The following is a 17,831-nucleotide window of genomic DNA, read 5'->3' as shown; positions in this document are numbered from 1 at the left end:
GGCCAGGCCCTCTGCTTCTCACGATGCCCCAGCTGGCGGGGTGGGCTCCGAGCTCCAGAGAGCAGGAGCTGGGGGACCAATGCCCAGAACCCATCCTGGGCCAGACCCCGGCCACCTGACTCACCACCTCACTGCACCCTCGTGATGCCCCGGCGGGGTGGGGGGGAGGGAAGGCGGCATCCTTCCAGCTTCACAGCTGAGGAAACTGAGGCCACTGGGTCTTAGACTGCCGGGAGGCTGTTGCAGCCCCTGTGCTAAGTGTGCATAGCTGAGGAGGTGTACTTTCCAGTGTACGTGGGCATTCACACCCCCTCCACCGCTGCACAGCTCTCCACAGTGTACACAGGCATTCACACCCCACTGCACAGCTCTCCACAGTGTACGCGGGCAGACCTGAGCACCTGAGTCTGGGGAATGGGGTGGGCTCGGGTCCTGTGAACCTTCACTCAGTGGAGGTTTCCAGAAGGTGGGGCCCACTGGGGTTCAGAGTACCCTCCCAGTGGGGACACCTGGTCACCCGAGAGGCCCTGACCACATAGCCCTGCATGGGGGCTTCACAGGGATGAGGCTGCAGAGGGGCCGGCCGAGCCCTGGGCAGGAGACAGGCGTGTGGCCAGTCTGTCCCCTCGCCACAAGCTCAGAGGGGATGCAGGGTGTGCATGCAAATGGCCCAGACAACAGAGGAGCCTGTGGCTGGGTGATTAAAATCGGTTCAGAGGGCTTCCCTGGTGGCGCAGTGGTTGGGAGTCCGCCTGCCGATGCGGGGGACGCGGGTTCGTGCCCCGGTCCGGGAGGATCCCACATGCCGCGGAGCGGCTGGGCCCGTGAGCCATGGCCGCTGAGCCTGCGTGTCCGAAGCCTGTGCTCCGCAACGGGAGAGGCCACAACAGTGAGAGGCCCGCGTACCGCAAAAAAAAAAAAAAAATCGGGTCAGAATCAGCGGCCATCTTGCTGATTCATACCGAGATGGAGCCCGGTGGGGCGGGGCGCGAGTTCCCCGGGAGCCCAGAGCCCAGGGTGCGCCAGGGCCTGGGGGTCCGGCCTGCCCGTGAAGGGGTGAAGCGGTGGGCGCGGCATGCTGAGGTGAGGCCAGCCTCGGTCTCTGCCTGTGAAGTGTCCGAACTGGACGCGCCTCCCAGCCTCCCCACTGCGGCCGCCAGCAGCCCCCCGGTGTCCCACCCCTCGTTCACACAGAACTAGAAACACACAGCCCTGCGTGCAGCCTGGGTCCAGGTGCTGCCGGGCGGGGTCCCCGGGGTGTGGGGTACACCAGTGAGTCAGGAGGCGACAGCGCTGAGCAAACAGGAGGGAGGTGCCGCCCGGGGGCCAGGGCTGGATGCCGGGCGCCCAGGGGCCTCGCATACGTGGGCGCATCCCCGGCCTGGGAGGAGGTGGGGCTGCGTCCCTACCCCCCTTTCCCAGAAAAGGAAACTCCGGGAGGGGCTCTCATCACAAGAGCGGCCCTTCACCTCCGAGCCGCAGCTGAGCAGCTGTGACACCGGCCAGCTGAGGAGGGGGTCATCAGGGGCCTGAGTGACCCTTGAGGGCATTGGGAGGGTTGCCAGGGATGGATGGGTGGGTCTGATATGGGTGGAGAAGGTATGAGGGGTGCTTGGGGGGGCCAGCTAGTGAGACGGGGGAGGGTCCCCAGGAGCCCCCCAGGAAGGATCCGGAGACCCCTGGTGGGCAGGTTCCCGGCTGGTGCTGAGCCTGACACGGGCAGCTGACCCCACGGGGCTGGGGTCCCAGCCCCACCCCAAGCACCTCCCCTGACTTCCAGAACCTTCTGGAACCCCACAGTGTGCTGCCCTCTGCTGGACGCCAGGAAGAGATTCGAGGAGCCCACCCTCCCTTGAGCCCATGGGACCCAAGGAGGAAAGGCCTCTGCGACCCCTTGGCTCTGAGGGGCCAGAGGAGGGGGGAGGGGTCCTCAGGAATGAGCGGTGGCCAAACGGAGCCAGCCTGGGGGCTGGAGTCCTGGGGGGGGGCTGGGGTCCTGGGGGGTCAAGCAAGGGCCTCGGGTGGAAGGAACCGCCGGGGGATGTTGGGGCAGGAGGGGCGTGGAGAATGGCCATCCAGCCCGGAGGGGGAGCCACTCAGGGACCAGGGGGTTGGGAACCCAGGTGGGGTGCAGATGGGGACACTGGGGTCAGTGCGGGGGCTGGGGTCCCACGGGAGCAGGCCCCCTACCTCCCCAGGTCCATACCCGGCGCACCAAGAACCAAGACCAAGCGGAGGACAGCCTGGACGGGGCCCCCAGGACACAAGGCCGGCGCCCACCTTCCCCCACCCCGGCCTCCCGCCCGCCAGCGGGTCGTCCGGAGCCATCTCCAGAGCCTGCGGGCTGTTTACCAGCGACCGTGACAGAAGCCCTTTGTTACTCACTGGCAGTCGGACGCCGAGGGCCGGTAGTAGAAGGGGGGCACTTTGGACTCAAATGCGGCTCTGGCGACATGGTTTCCGCGGGAGGTCATGAACTGCAAGAGAGAGGGTGGGTCAGGGCCCCAGAGGCCAAGGCCGGCTGACCCCAGGGCCCTGGCAGCTCAGCGCCTGGAAGGGAGGGAGCAAGGGTTAGGGGACTGCCCTTCCCCGCAGCTGGCGGGGGCCAGGTGCCTCCAGAACGGGGCCCTCCTTGGACGAAGGCCCTTGCCCCTGGCCTCACACGAGGCCTGGCTTGTCCACTCTGCCTGAGCGGCACAGGAGAAGCCCACGTTCCTGTAGGGCAGCCACGCTGCAGAGACCAGACGTGCGGCTGCAAGCTGTGAACAAGCTGGGGGGGGGGGGGGGGCGACGGGGAGCCTCTGGAGCAGCCGCCGTGCGGGGCGTCCCGGGCCCAGAAACTGTACGTCCAAAGGCCCTGAGGTGGAGCGAGCTGGGCACACTGGGGGAGACGCCCTGCCCTGGCCTGGCCGGCGTGGGCGGGGGCCTGACCACAGGGGCCTCAAGAGCAGGGAGCGAGTGTGGGCTGCTGGTGCCCTAACCCCTCCCTCTAAGTCATCGCATCTGAGGACCGTCAGGCCGTGGATGTGGACGATCAATGGGGAAAAAATCACAAACAATAAGATGCTTCAGCGAAAGGCTGGCACCAGCTTAGAATCCTAAAAGCGACGGCTTTTCTATACAAAACACTGATCTGCTCAGAGGTCTAATAGGAGGAAAGGCCGCCGCTAAGAGCAGGTGGACAAAACACCTAAGAACTAGCTCTAATGAGGGTCACTCAGTCTCCATGAAGAAACTGTCCTGTGCTCCAGGGCAGCAAAAGCAACTCCAGAGACATACCAAGTTTGTGGTCGGGGAGACAGAAAGCATGCTGTCTCCCTGTGTTGGTCTATTTTTAGCAATTCTCAAAAAAAGAAAACCAGGAATAGAATTTTCAAGAGCTATTAGCAAAGATTCTAAAGTTCATTTTAAAGTTAACAAGCAGAAGCATCCTAGAAAATTCTGAAAATGAAATGCTTCCCGCCAGATATTCAAGCCTGTTGTGATGCTACTATGAGTCAAACAGTACTGACCAGAAAGCCTGAAAGGTCCAGAAAGAGATCCAGTGGGATCTAGTATCCGACATTAAACAGGTTTAGCAGGACAAGTGGTGTACAACAGTGGTAACATCTCAGATCGATGGGGGAAGTGCCCATCACTTGATAACCAGTAAGAAACTGGAAACTACTGGAGAAAAGGGGGTATGCCTTTCAGCAAAGTAAACTCCAACTGGATTCAAGACTGAATTTCCAAAGTTAGACAATACAAATAGTAGATGAAGGGAATTCCCTGGCGGTCCAGCGGTTAAGGCTCCACGCCTCCACTGCAGGGGGCACCCCTGGTCAGGGAACTAAGATCCCGCAAGCCGTGCAGCGTGGCCAAAGGTAGATGAAAATCACGGGATGATATAAAAAATAATTTTAGGAAAATATGGAAGGAAATCTTCATGACTTTGGGTTAGGAGTGGTTTCTTAGAGGTGACACCGAAAGCACAAGTAACAAAAGAAAAAAAAATCAATGGAACTTCATCAAAATTAAAAACTTTTGTGTTTCTAAGGACACCATCAGGAAAGTGAAAAGATTTATGAACCTTAAAAACACGAGGCTCATGAGAAACGGACACGAAATGCCACACAGCATAGGACTGCTTTTGTATGAAACACCCAGAACAGGCAAATCCAGAGACAGAAAAGCCAACTGGGGGTCTCGGGGTGGGGAGTGGCCACGAAGGGGGACGGGTCTCCCCTGAGGTGAGGGGAATGTTCTGGAACGAGACAGAGGTGACGGTTGAACAAGACTGTGAATGTGCTTATTTATTTTTTTACTGCAGTGTAGGTGACATACAGTATTGGTTTCAGTTGTACGGCATAGTGGTTCGACATTTATACACGTTACGAGACGACAAAGTCATTACAACATTGTTGGCTGTGCCCCCTGTGCTGTACGTTACATCCCGTGACTTACTTACCATATGACTGACGTTCATGCCACTGAGTATCCTGCACCTACTTCTTCTGTTCCCCCGCCCCCTTCCCTCTGGCAACAGCTGTTTGTTCTCTGTACCTATGAGTCTGTTTCTGTTTTTTAATATTTGTTAATTTTGTTTCCCAGATGCCACATGTAAGGGAGATCATATAGTACTTCTCTGTCTGTGTCTGACAGATTTCACTTAGCATAATACTACCCTCTAGGTCCATCCGTGTTGTTGCAGATTGTAAAATATCGCTTTTTTATGGGTGAGTAATATTCCATTGTATATATACACCACATCTTCCTTATCCATTCATCTGTAGGTTGCTTCCATATCTCGGTTATTGTAAATCACGCTGCAGTGAACACGGAGGTGTGTGTATCTTTTTGATTAAAAATGTTCTAGTAAAAAAAAAAAAAAATGTTCTAGTAAACACCCAGGAGTGGGATTGCAGGATCATATGGTAGTTCTATTTTTAATTTTTGGAGGAACCTCCATACTGTTCTCTGTAGTGGCTGTACCAACTTACATTCCCACCACCAGTGTAGGAAGGTTCCCTTTTCTTTACATACTCTCCAGCATTTATTACTATCATTATTTTTTAATGAATTTACTTTACTTATTTATCTATCTTTGGCTGCGTTGGGTCTTCACTGCTGCGCGTGGGCTCCCTCCAGTTGCGGCGAGCAGGGGCTACCCTTTGTTGCGGTGCGCGGGCTTCTCACTGTGATGGCCTCTCCTGCCGCGGAGCACAGGCTCTAGAGCACAAGCTCAGTAGTTGTGGCTTGCAGGCTCTAGAGTGCAGGCTCGGTAGTTGTGGCGCACGGGCTTAGCTGCTCCGCGGCATGTGGGATCTTCCCGGACCAGGGCTTGAACCCACGTCCCCCGCGTTGGCAGGCGGATTCTTAACCACTGCGCTACCAGGGAAGTCCAGCATTTATTACTTGTAGACTTTTTAATGATGGCCATTCTGACTGGCGTGAGGTGGTACCTCACTGCGGTTTTCATTTGCATTTCTCTAATAATTAGCGACAGTGAGCGCCTTTGCATGTGCCTACCTATTGGCCATACGTATGTCTTCTTTGGAAAAATGTTCAGGTCCTCTGCCCATTTTTAATTGGACAGTTTCTTTTTTTGATACTGAGTTGTATGAGTTCTTTGTATATTTTGTGTCATAACCCTTATTGCCTAAATTGTTTGCAAATATCTTCTCCCGTTTGGTAGGTGGCTTTTGCATTTTGCTGACAGTTTCCTTCGCTGTGCAAAAGCTTTTTAGTTTGCTGTAGCCCCATTTGTTTATTCTTGCTCTTGCGTCCCTTGCCTGAGAGACAGACGCAAAACGATATTGCTAAGACGGATGTCAAAGAGCATATGCTGTCTGTGCTCTCTTCTAGAAGGTTTATGGTTTCAGGTCCTATATTTAGGTCTTTAATCGATGGTTCCAGGTCTTACACTTAGGTCTTTATCCGTTTCGAGTTTACTTTTCATATACGGTGTAACAAAGTGGTCCAAGTTTCATTCTTTTGCATGTGGCTGTCCAGTTTTCCCAACACCATTTATAGAAGAGACTCTCCCCCATTGTATGTTCCTGTCTCTGGATTATTCGCTTCATTTTTTAAACATTTATTTTATTGAGAACTTCCCTCGTGGCACAGTGGTTATGAATCCGCCTGCCAACGCAGGAGACACGGGTTCGAGCCCTGGTCCAGGAAGATCCCACATGCCACGGAGCAACTGAGTCCACGAGCCACAACTACTGAGCCCGCGAGCAACAACTACTGAAGTCCATGTGCCTGGAGCCCATGCTCCGCAACAAGAGAAGCCACCACAATGAGAAGCCCACACACCACAAGGAAGAGTAGCCCCCGCTGGCCACAACTAGAGAAAGCCCGCGCGCATCAAGGAAGACCCAATGCTGCCAAAAATAAAATTTATTAAAAAAATTATTTTATTGAAGTATAGTTGATTTACAACGTTGTGTTAGTTTCTGCTGTAGAGCAAAGTGATTCAGTTACACATATTGTATATTCTTTTCATATTCTTTTCCATTAGGTTTATCACAGGATATTGAATATAGTTCTGTGTGCTGTACAGTAGAACTTTGTTGTTTATCCATTTATACATAATAGTTTACATCTGCTCATCCCAAACTCCCAGTACTTCCCTCCCCCAGCTCCCCTCCCCTCCAGCAACCACGAGTCTGTTCGCTATGTCTGTGAGTCTGTTTCTGTTTCATAGATAAGTTCATTTGTGTCGTATTTCAGATTCCACATATAAGTGATGTCATAAGGTATTTGTCCTTCTCCTTATGACTTACTTCGCTAGGTAGGATAATCTCTAGGTTCATCCATGTAGCTGTAAATGGCATTATTTCATTCTTTTTTATGGCTGAGTAGTATTCCATTATATACATGTACCACTTTGATTGTTCACTTTAAAATGAATTTTATGTTACATGAATTTCACCTCAGTAATTGAAAACATTACATAGCTCCTTAAGAATATAAACTGCACTTTTTGCATTTTAAAAATATTTTAGGGCTTCCCTGGTGGCACAGTGGTTGAGAGTCCGCCTGCCGATGCAGGGGACGTGGGTTCATGCCCCGGTCCGGGAGGATCCCACATGCCGTGGAGCGGCTGGGCCCGTGAGCCATGGCCGCTGGGCTTGCGCGTCCGGAGCCTGTGCTCCGCAACGGGAGAGGCCACAACAGTGAGAGGCCCGCGTACCGCAAAAAAAAAAAAAAATTTTTTAAGTAAAGTTAAAATACAATCAACAGGATGAGAAGAACTACTTGCAAATGCTAAATCTGATGAGGGATTTGTGTCCAGAATACATAAAGAACTCAATAATAAAATCACCTAACTCAATAATAAACAGACAACCCATTTTTAAAACAGGCAGAGGATTTGAATAGACATTTCTCCAAAGAAGATACACAAAAAGGGACTTCCTTGGTGGTGCAGTGGTTAAGAGTCTGCCTGTCAATGCAGGGGACACGGGTTCTATCCCTGGTCTGGGAAGATCCCACATGCCGTGGAGCAACTAGGCCCGTGAGCCACAGCTACTGAGCCTGCGCTCTAGAACCCGTGAGCCACAACTACAGAGCCCACGTGCCACAACTACTGAAGCCCGCGCGCCTAGAGCCCGTGCTCCACAACAAGGGAAACCACCACGATGAGAAGCCTGCACACCACAATGAAGAGTAGCCCCCGTTCGCCGCAGCTAGAGGGAGCCCGCGTGCAGCAACGAAGACCCAACACAGCCCTAAATAAATAAATAAATAAATTTATTAAAAAAAAAGAAGACACACAAATGGCCAAGAAGCACATGAAACGATGCTCAACGTTACTCACATTAGGGAAATGGGAACCAAAACCACAAGACCCCGCCATGCACCCAGCAGGACGGCTGAAGTCAGACAGATGGCAATGGATGCTGGAGAAGACGCAGAGAAACTGGAATCCACATGGATCATTGGTGGGCATGGGCAGCTGTGCTGGGAAAAGCCTGGCAGATCCCCAAACATTAAACACAGAGCCACCGTAAGGCCCGGCAGTGCCACTCCCTTCTGAGAGGACTGAAAGCACAGAAATGTTCTGAGCAGCATTGTTCAGAAGAGCTGGAAAAACGAGACAACCCAGGTGTCAATCAGCTGGGGAACGGATCAACAAGATGTGGTTTCCATGCGATGGAAATGACCTCGGCCATAAAAAGCAATGAAGTGCAGCCACCTCGATGACGTAGATGAACCTTGACGACATGGTGCTCAGTGAAAGAGGACACAGGAGCCGCACGTGGTGTGATTCCACCGACTCGAAGCATCCGGATCAGGCAAACCCATCAAGACAGAAAGCAGAGGTCCTGCTCTCAGGAGGAGCTGGGGTGGGGAGAGTGCTGGGGAGTGGCGGCTAGTGGGTACAGGCTTATCTGGGGATATGAAAATATTCTGAAATTAGATCGTGGCAATGGTTGCACAGCCCTGAGGATTCATGAAAACTACTGAATTGTACACTTTAAAAGGGTGAGGTGTATGGTGTGTGAATGGCAGAAATCAGACTGTTGTGAGTAAAAATAACCTGAGGGTAGGGCAGCCTATCCAAGTGTGCTGTAAACCCTACAACCACAAAAGGCAAGGTGGATAAATGTGATTACTTCAAAGTAAAAACGTTTCCACTGCAAAAACCACCATGAGCAGAGTCAAAAGACACCCTTGAGAAAAACGCCTTCACCTACCGTCTCTGAGGGCTGCAGCCCTCCTACGTAAAAACCCCCGAGAAAACGGAAGCAGCTCACAGCAGCGGCCCGGGGCCCGGAAATTCACAGATGGCTCTGAAATGTCTCCTAAGACGCTGCACCTCACTCAAGACGAGAAAAGACCCTACTGGGAACAAGGGTTCACCTCTCTTTCGGCAAAGACGGGTCCTGGGGGACAGGGGCCGGCAGGAACGCGGGCGAACGCTCTCACACGTGCGGGCACAGGCGTGGCTATGAGGGGGAGACTGGCAAAATCCTTAAAACTAGTCACAGAGCCTCTGAACTCCCCTTCGAGGAATGTGAGCCCCGTCGCTGCCCCCCCCGCAGGAGGTGATGCTTCCGCCGGCCCGGTGGTCACGGTGGGAAGACCCCCTGCGCCCTTGTGTGCACGCAGGAGCCTGCTGGGTAACTGGGACTCTCCAGGCAGGGGTGCGCTGGGCAGCCACGGCCTGAGACACGTGGCCGTCCCAGGGGCACCCGCATTCCCCGGAGTCTGTGCACATGGACACGGGGAAACGCCCCAGGGTCCGCCACCCGTGACCGTGGTCCGTCCACACAGTGGGTGTCACTGGGCCTTTATAAAGGGGGGGAAGCGCTCGCGTGGTGGCTTAGGCCTGGGGGAGGGGTGGGAGCTGAGGGCTCGGGGTGCTTCCTGAAGTGATGAAAATGTTCTAAAATTAACTGTGGTGACGATTGCTCAACTCCGTGACTGTGCCATAAACCGCTGAACTGGGCTTCAAAGAGCGAGTTGTGTGCCTTGTGAATTATATTTCAGTAAGCTTCTCTAAAGGAGATGCTACAGAAAACTACAAAGTTTGGGGGAAAAATCATGAAAAGAAACAAAAGGAAAAGGCACGGACGAGGGTCCCGCGCGCCTGGCCCACAGCCAGGGCCGAGCTCCCCGCATCACAGCCGCCCTCCTGGGAGCGGGCCTGGCTCACGCAGGCTCAGGACCCCCAGCCAACCACCAGCCCAAGGACTCACGGGCAGAGTGAGGGGAGGACCGGGGCCCGGAGGCCCGGCAGGCCCCCGTCCCCACCGCCCCACCCCACCTTGGGGCAGGGGTCCAGCACCCTGCAGGCCAAGCCCTGCCAGCCCCTCGAGGTCACCTCTGTTTTAATGGCGGAGAAGAGGGGCAAACGACAGAAAGGGGATGAAGGCCCCTCTCAGCTCCCAGCGCCCACGTCCCACGCCTGCACCACTGGCACCAACCCGGCCTCTCTTCGGACCTTCTCACGAGCGTTCGCAGGTGGAAAGCAGAGCTTTCCTGGTGGCACCCGTGTCCAGGACCCTCTCCCTCTCCTCACGAGACATCACACCCTGCGGGGCGTCAAGGCAGCCTCCGCCTCCACTGTCTGACCACTGGGGTGAGAGTGCCTCCAGCCACATGTGTGAATGTTCCACGTGCACAGGGCGGCTTCGTTACCTGCAGACTGACTTGGCAGGAAGGCCTGGGTAGGCCCGGGACTCTGCATTTCTAACAAGCTCTGGGGAGGCTGCTGCCACCAAGGCTGCATGGACAGCAGCAAACTGCTACTCCCGGAAGCAGGGGGGAGCACACAGGGAGCACCGAGCCTGGATCCCCAGCCCTGAGGCAGCCACCGGCCAGGGAACTCCTCCTCTCGCTGGGTGGGCACGGTCACCACGCCCCCGACCCCCTGACCCTGGAGTCAAATTTGAGGAGTTAGGGGGCCTGCCCCTCGGCTCCCACACATCTCCCCGCAGCCTCCGTCAGGGGTCAGGCCCCACCCGGGCAGCCTCCACAGCCACAGCCCTCTGTCTGGAACTCACTACCCCAGGCTGTGCCCTGCTCTCACCTTCAGTCAGGCTGGGGGGCCCTGCCTGCCACCTCGGCCCAAGTCACCACCCCCTGCCCACCAGCAACCTGCGTGTCCCCCTCTCTAAGGCCTTCTCCAGGGGCCAGCCACTCGCCAGGCCCCCCATAGCAATTGTACAATAAACACGGGTCAGGTGGGTGGGTGGGTGGGTGGGTGGGTGGGTGGGTGGGTGGATGGGTGGGTGGGTGGATGGGTGGGTGGGTGGATGCGTGGGTGGGTGGATGCGTGGGTGGGTGGATGCGTGGGTGGGTGGATGCGTGGATGGGTGGGTGGGTGGATGGGTGAGTGGATGGGTGGATGGGTGAGTGGATGGGTGGGTGGGTGGATGGATGGATGGGTGGGTGGGTGGATGGATGGGTGGATGGGTGGGTGGGTGGGTGGATGGGTGGATGGATGGGTGGGTGGATGGGTGGGTGGATGGGTGGGTGGATGGATGGGTGGGTGGGTGGGTGGATGGATGAGTGGGTAGATGGATGAGTGGGTGGGTGGGCGGGTGGATGGGTGGGCGGGTGGATGCGTGGATGGGTGGGTGGGCGGGTGGATGCGTGGGCGGGTGGGTGGGTGGGCGGGTAGGTGGGTGGATGGATGCGTGGATGGATGGATGGGTGGGTGAGTGGATGGGTGGGTGGGTGAGTGGATGGGTGGGTGGGTGATTGGGTGGGTGGATGCGTGGGTGGGTGGATGCGTGGGTGGGTGGATGAGTGGGTGGATGGATGGATGGGTGGGTGGGCGGGTGGATGGGTGGGCGGGTGGATGCATGGATGGATGGATGCATGGATGGGTGGGTGGGTGGGTGGATGGGTGAGTGGATGGGTGGGTGGGTGGGTGGGTGGATGGGTGAGTGGATGGGTGGGTGGGTGATTGGGTGGGTGGATGCGTGGGTGGGTGGATGCGTGGGTGGGTGGATGAGTGGGTGGATGGATGGATGGGTGGGTGGGCGGGTGGATGGGTGGGCGGGTGGATGCATGGATGGATGGATGCATGGATGGGTGGGTGGGTGGGTGGATGGGTGAGTGGATGGGTGGGTGGGTGGGTGGGTGGATGCATGGGTGGGTGGATGCGTGGGTGGGTGGATGAGTGGGTGGATGGATGGATGGGTGGGCGGGTGGATGCATGGATGGATGGATGCATGGATGGGTGGGTGGGTGGGTGGATGGGTGGGTGGGTGGATGGGTGAGTGGATGGGTGGATGGGTGAGTGGATGGGTGGGTGGGTGGGTGGATGGATGGATGGGTGGGTGGGTGGATGGATGGGTGGATGGATGGATGGGTGGGTGGATGGGTGGATGAGTGAGTGGATGGGTGGGTGGGTGGGTGGATGTGTGGATGGATGGATGGATGCGTGGATGGATGGATGGGTGGGTGGGTGGGCGGGTGGATGCATGGATGGATGGATAGATGGGTGGGTGGGTGGGTGGGTGAGTGGATGGGTGGGTGGGTGATTGGGTGGGTGGATGCGTGGGTGGGTGGATGCGTGGGTGGGTGGATGAGTGGGTGGATGGATGGATGGGTGGGTGGGCGGGTGGATGGGTGGGCGGGTGGATGCATGGATGGATGGATGCATGGATGGGTGGGTGGGTGGGTGGATGGGTGGGTGGGTGGGTGGGTGGATGGGTGAGTGGATGGGTGGGTGGGTGATTGGGTGGGTGGATGCGTGGGTGGGTGGATGCGTGGGTGGGTGGATGAGTGGGTGGATGGATGGATGGGTGGGTGGGCGGGTGGATGGGTGGGCGGGTGGATGCATGGATGGATGGATGCATGGATGGGTGGGTGGGTGGGTGGATGGGTGAGTGGATGGGTGGGTGGGTGGGTGGGTGGATGCGTGGGTGGGTGGATGCGTGGGTGGGTGGATGAGTGGGTGGATGGATGGATGGGTGGGCGGGTGGATGCATGGATGGGTGGATGCATGGATGGGTGGGTGGGTGGGTGGATGGGTGGGTGGGTGGATGGGTGAGTGGATGGGTGGATGGGTGAGTGGATGGGTGGGTGGGTGGGTGGGTGGATGGATGGGTGGGTGGGTGGATGGATGGGTGGATGGATGGATGGGTGGGTGGATGGGTGGATGAGTGAGTGGATGGGTGGGTGGGTGGGTGGATGTGTGGATGGATGGATGGATGCGTGGATGGATGGATGGGTGGGTGGGTGGGCGGGTGGATGCATGGATGGATGGATAGATGGGTGGGTGGGTGGGTGGGTGGGTGTGTGGGTGGGTGGGTGGCTCAGTGAAGGGCTTGACTTTCGTTACCTTCTGCGACTCTCCATAAGGTTAATAGCAATGAAACCCGAACGACAAGAGGGCCTGTCCCATTGCACAGCTGCTCCACATGCTGTGTTCCCTGAGCACCAGAAATGCCCCAGGTGTGGGGAAACGGGACCAAAGCAGCAGGAACTGCCCACGGAGAGGAATCAGTATTCTCCCGCACTCGCTCGCTCATTCATTCACTCCGCAGCTGCCGCAAGAGGGAGGCAGGGAGAGGCAGTCCTGGGACTGGATGCACAGGGCGGGGGCAGCGGCACAGGAGGGCCGAGGTCCAGCTGCTGGCCCCTTGGCCTCCTGACACTTGTGGATGGTCTCCCCGCAGCCTGGAATCCCTGACAGCCCAGGCCCCCTTGGGGCACCAGAGATGGAGTGACCTCTGAGGTGTCATGACCCAGAGGGTGGCGCCGAGGTCACCCAGGGCAACGGCACAGGCCTGTGTCCTCCCCTCCCCACCTGGCACCCCTGCCCGGCCTTACCTCCACTTGGGCATCGTCCCAGGCATCCAGGCGGACGGACTTCACCTTGCTGACCTGAGGGATGTTCCGGTGAATTCCAGAGCAGCTCAGACAGATGAACACCCCTAGGGTGTATGAGGCCCAGTCAGGATCTGGAAGACAAGGCCGGATGTTCAGGGGGCGCTGACCCCGAGGGTCCCCCAGAGGGCACAGAACACTGGACCAGGGCCCACAGGGCTGGAAGGCCCCCTCCCTTTCTGGCCTTGGTCTCGTCTGTGCAATGGAAGGCCGGCCAGGAGACCAGGTTCACAGGCTCTGGGGGCCCAGAGTGGGGGTCCCTGCCCCTCGCACAGAGGAGCAGCCCCACCTCATCATCCTAGCTGCTCCTGGGGACCGAGGGGACCCTGAGTGGACCACAGTAGCAGGGGAGACACTGGGACGACGTGATGAGAACCCATGATCAGCGCCCGTCCGGCAGGCGTGACCAGGACACGCCGACACGTGTCACATCCTGCAGCTGAGGCAACGGAGAAAGCAGAATGTGGCTAGGGCGGGGCTGTGGAGGCCCAATTGTGTCCACACTTCGAGAGCTTTGAAATTTTCCAACTGGACAGCGGCACCGCAGACAGTGGGGACGTGATGCTTGTTCAGTTGGGCGGAGGCTAAGTGGGTGCTGGCACCCGAGCCCCCAGTTCCTCCCCATCTGTGCGTCCACGTGGTAACCGCGTGGGGGGCTGGGCCGTGGAAAGGAGTCCTACAGAGGAGGCTTTCTCTGGAGAGGACAGGTCGCCCAGTAAAGGCTTCCCGTCTCTCAGGGAAGCTTCTGGATCAGACTGGTCTAAATCAAGATGCCCAGTGGCTCCCAGCCGAGGGCCACCAGCTTGAGCAGGCTTCCCTGGGAGCCCCTGGGGGGCTGGTCTGCACCCAGCCCCTAAACTAGCAAAGACCCGCCACGCCCGTGTGAGAGCACAGCACTGAGCCCACCCTGCGGCCACTGCCACCCGAGGGGCCCGGGAGCCCACAGACCCGGGGGTCGCTGGGATCTGCACGTGGATGCCCCAGCCCTAGGTCAGGAGGACACTTTCTTCTGTGATAAGACAAGGCTGGGGGACTTCCCCGGTGGTCCAGTGGTAAAGCATCTGCCTTACAATGCAGGGGACGCGGGGTCGATCCCTGGTCAGGGAACTAAGATCACACGTGCTGCAACTACAGAGCCCACGCACCCTGGAGCCTGTGCGCCACAACTAGAGAAGAGAAAACCTGCATGCCGCACCTAGAGAGGAGCCGGCACACCGCAACGAAGAGCCCGCGTGCCGCAACGAAGACCGGACTCAGCCAAAAATAAAGAGAAGAAAGAGAAGGCTGGGAGGTGGCTGTACCCATGGGGGGCCGGCCCAGGCCCCCCACCCTACTGAGGACACAGCCCTGCACCTCCCTTTAGGGACCCCCAAGAACCCACCCTGGTGCCAGAGGGTCAGAGCCCTCCTCAGAGACCAAACACCAGCCACAGGCCCACACAGCGTGCGTGTGTGTGTGGTGGCAGGGGGCGGAATCCGTAGGGGTGGCAGGCACCTCTGGTTCCTGGGTCAAACCCCTCCAGCCCGGGGCCCTGGGCCCCGTGCCCCAGACACACCTCCCTGCCCGTATGGAATGAAGGGTCAGCTCGCAGACACAGGGGCCCAGGCAGCTGGCGGGATGGGCAGGTGAGCTCTGGGGAAGGAAAAGCCCCGTTCTGGCACTCCCGGCCCAGCTCACAGCCATCCAGTGCCAAGGCCGCACGGGGTATGACCGCTCTAGGGTCTCGCGGAAGAAACTGGAAGCCAGGGAGGTAGGTCTCTGGCCCGTGACACATAGTCTAGGTGGCACGTGGAACAGAGGAGCTTCGGGAGTCAAAAGGCCGTGTCATCCCGAGGGCCCCTGCCCCAGCCTCTCGGCAGACTCTCCACGGGGCGCTGTGGGCACCGGCGAGCCCAGCCTCCTAATGAGGGATGCTGGCCGCTCTCGGGGTCGGGGGCTTGGCTGCAGCTGGGCGGCGGGGGAGGGGCTGCCCTGCCCAGGGACGCAGAGGCAGGCGCTCCGAGGCCTCCGGGGGGCCCCTGCCCTGCCTCCCCCCTGCATGGGGCTGGCTGACAGCGGTGGCTCCCAACCGGGGCCAGCACGGGTTGGGGCAGCCCAGAGACCCGGGGGCCTCGGGCCTCACCCCAGCTCAGATGGGCTGTGAGCGGAGGGGCCCCTCCATCCTCCTGACTCCCAGCCTCGCGCCCTGCTGCCCTGCGTCCCCCCGGCCAAGCCTCTGCCCACTGGGCACACAGACACTCATCACGTCAACTCTCTGGGTGGAGCCTTGGGGACCTCTCCTCTGCCCCGGCACCCCCGCCCCAGCTCACACGTCCCCCCCCTGGCCTCCCCGACCACGGCCAGGCCCCATGCACCCCTCGCGACACCTCTCTCTCCCCGGCGTCGGCCCGTCCTGGCACTTAGGTCCCTGTTCACCACGGGCTGTCTCGGCCCCCGGAACGTACGTGGGTGGGGGGCCTGCAAGCTCCCTCCCACTGCCCCAGGGTGACCGCTGGGGGGATGCCAGGGAGAGGCCACCACCCCACTGCCCTGAATGTGACCTGGGGAGGTACTCTGGTGGCAAGGGCTTGGCAGCGGCCACAAGTCGGGCCCCCGATGTACTGGGGTGCACGGGTGTGTGAGGACCCTGGTGGGTGGGCACGGGGGGCTTGGGTAGGGAGGAGGCCGCATGCCCCAGCTCTGAGCCTCTGGGGAGGGGGCGGAAGGAAACACTGGGGGCCAGGGAGCCCCAGAAGACCTCCAGCCCAAGGGCTCCTGGACAGAAGGCCCCCACTCGTGACCAGTTTTCACTAGCTCGTGGGGCGGCGGAAAACGTGCGTCTGCAGGAACTGACGTGCTACATCAGCCCTTTACCTTCAGGACGTGCTTCCCCACGTGTGTCACTTTCAAGAAACCACTTGGCTGCTGCAAAGAGGACCCAGGAGAGCACCCACCCGGGGTCCCCCTGCCAGGCCCCAGCCCAGCCCGCCCCGCGGCCCACCCAGTGCAGCCATGTTCCCCCACCCCCTGCCGGGTCCAGCAGCGGTGCCCCCTCTGCGGAAGTGAGGAAATCCGGACGGAAAGCTAGCAGGTCCGAGAGCAAGTGAACGGAGAAGACAGGCACCCGGGGCCCGAGCGGGGTGGCCGCTGCATGTCCCGTGGTGCAGGAACCCATTTGCAATGGGGACGGGGACAGGACTGCTAGAAAACTGAACCAGGGCAGGGGGAGGGGCTGTGGCACCCTTGCCCGAGCTCCTGGCACCTGGCCGCTCACCGGGACCCCAGAGGACTCCCGGCTGAGCCCCGCAGCCCTGTCATACCCGCCTGCCAAACGCCGGGTGCCCCCCACTCCGCCATTCCAGGCTGTGCGTCCCGAGGCCACTGACAGCACAGTTCTGGGCACAGAGGTTCCCTGCCCGGCGGCCACCACAGCCCGGCTGGTCCAGCCGCACCGCTTGTCCTGGGGGTTCCAGGGGCTGCTCCAGCTCGGCCCACCCTGGCCCGGCCCCCAGCACCTGCCGGCTCACCAGCGTCTGCCCCTCCGTGGGGTCACGGCGCCGACACTTCCAGGCCTCGCCTGCAGCTCGGCGTGGCCGCGGGACCCGAGTCTGGCCAGTGAAGCGTGAGCAGGGGGACCCACGTGCCCCCAGGCCCGGCCGGCAGCCACACACCCCCCACGCCGTGCTCCGGGCCCATCCTGGGCTGACGGGGGACTCGGGGGCCGGGGCGGGGGGAAGAGCCGGGCCCCTGAGTCACTGCCCGGAGGACAGAGGCCCGGATGGGGGGGGGGACGGACACCGCCGAGGGGACTGCTGTGAGGACAAGTCAGGTCCCAGAGACGTGGGGCTGTCTGTTTAGCAGGGAGTCTACCTGCCCGTCCTCTATGGCATCCTGAGGGCCTAAGTCCCAGCGCCCGGGATCCGCATCAACAGACGTGTGCCAGCGGGGTGAGGGCGCGCCGGGCAGGCACCGCGGCTTCCGGGGAAGAACGCGCTGCAGGGAGCGACAGTGTCCCAGGGGTTGTGGAGAAAGACTGAAGTGAGGTCCCGGAGGGCGGTCCCACCCTCACCCGCCGTGCTCCGTCCTCCCAGGGCCCGGGGCAGGCGGCACCGCTCCGGGCTTCACCCTCTTCCTCTGTGTGCTGGGACGATGGCAGCCACTTGCTAGGGTGATGGGTGAAATGAGCCCCCGGGAGGGCCCTGGTGCAGGGGAGACCCCCTGTGCACAGCTCGGTGATGCTGCTGGGTTCTGCTCTGAGCGTGGACCTTGGCTCCGGGCCCCCTCACAGCCTTTGTCTACTGAAGCGAAAATTCTGAGATTGGCTGAACAAGGGCCACCAGAAGATCCAGCCCTGCCGCGGGGCCAGGACCGGTGCCCACGCGCCCCCATCCTCTCACACAGGCTCCAGCAGGAGGCTGTCTGTCCCCTATCCCGGAAGCCCTGTTTACAGGACACTTTAGCAGGGACTGGATTGGCAAACGGCGGCCCTCGGGCCTGGTCTCGTAAAGTTCTACAAA

The 17,831-nt window shown here is 59.3% G+C and overlaps 1 protein-coding gene across 5 annotated transcripts in view; it reads right to left on the bottom strand.

The window, feature by feature from the left end:
* ADAP1 (ArfGAP with dual PH domains 1) overlaps window positions 1–17,831 on the bottom strand; it is a 76,934-nt gene that overhangs the window by 23,681 nt on the left and 35,422 nt on the right. For all 5 annotated transcript variants that reach the window (XM_032606296.1, XM_032606295.1, XM_032606297.1 and 2 more), the window contains exons 2-3: window positions 13,279–13,409; window positions 2,386–2,477 (exon numbers count right to left, since the gene is read on the bottom strand). In XM_032606296.1, the coding sequence (XP_032462187.1) occupies window positions 2,386–2,477; window positions 13,279–13,409 (223 nt within the window). The remainder of the gene's footprint in view (window positions 1–2,385; window positions 2,478–13,278; window positions 13,410–17,831) is intronic.

The sequence above is a fragment of the Phocoena sinus genome, chromosome 15 (genome assembly GCF_008692025.1).
Source record: "Phocoena sinus isolate mPhoSin1 chromosome 15, mPhoSin1.pri, whole genome shotgun sequence".
NCBI classification, from domain to species: Eukaryota; Metazoa; Chordata; class Mammalia; order Artiodactyla; family Phocoenidae; genus Phocoena; species Phocoena sinus.
Note: the sequence above shows the minus strand (reverse complement) of the source record. Positions and strands in the feature narration are given on the sequence as shown.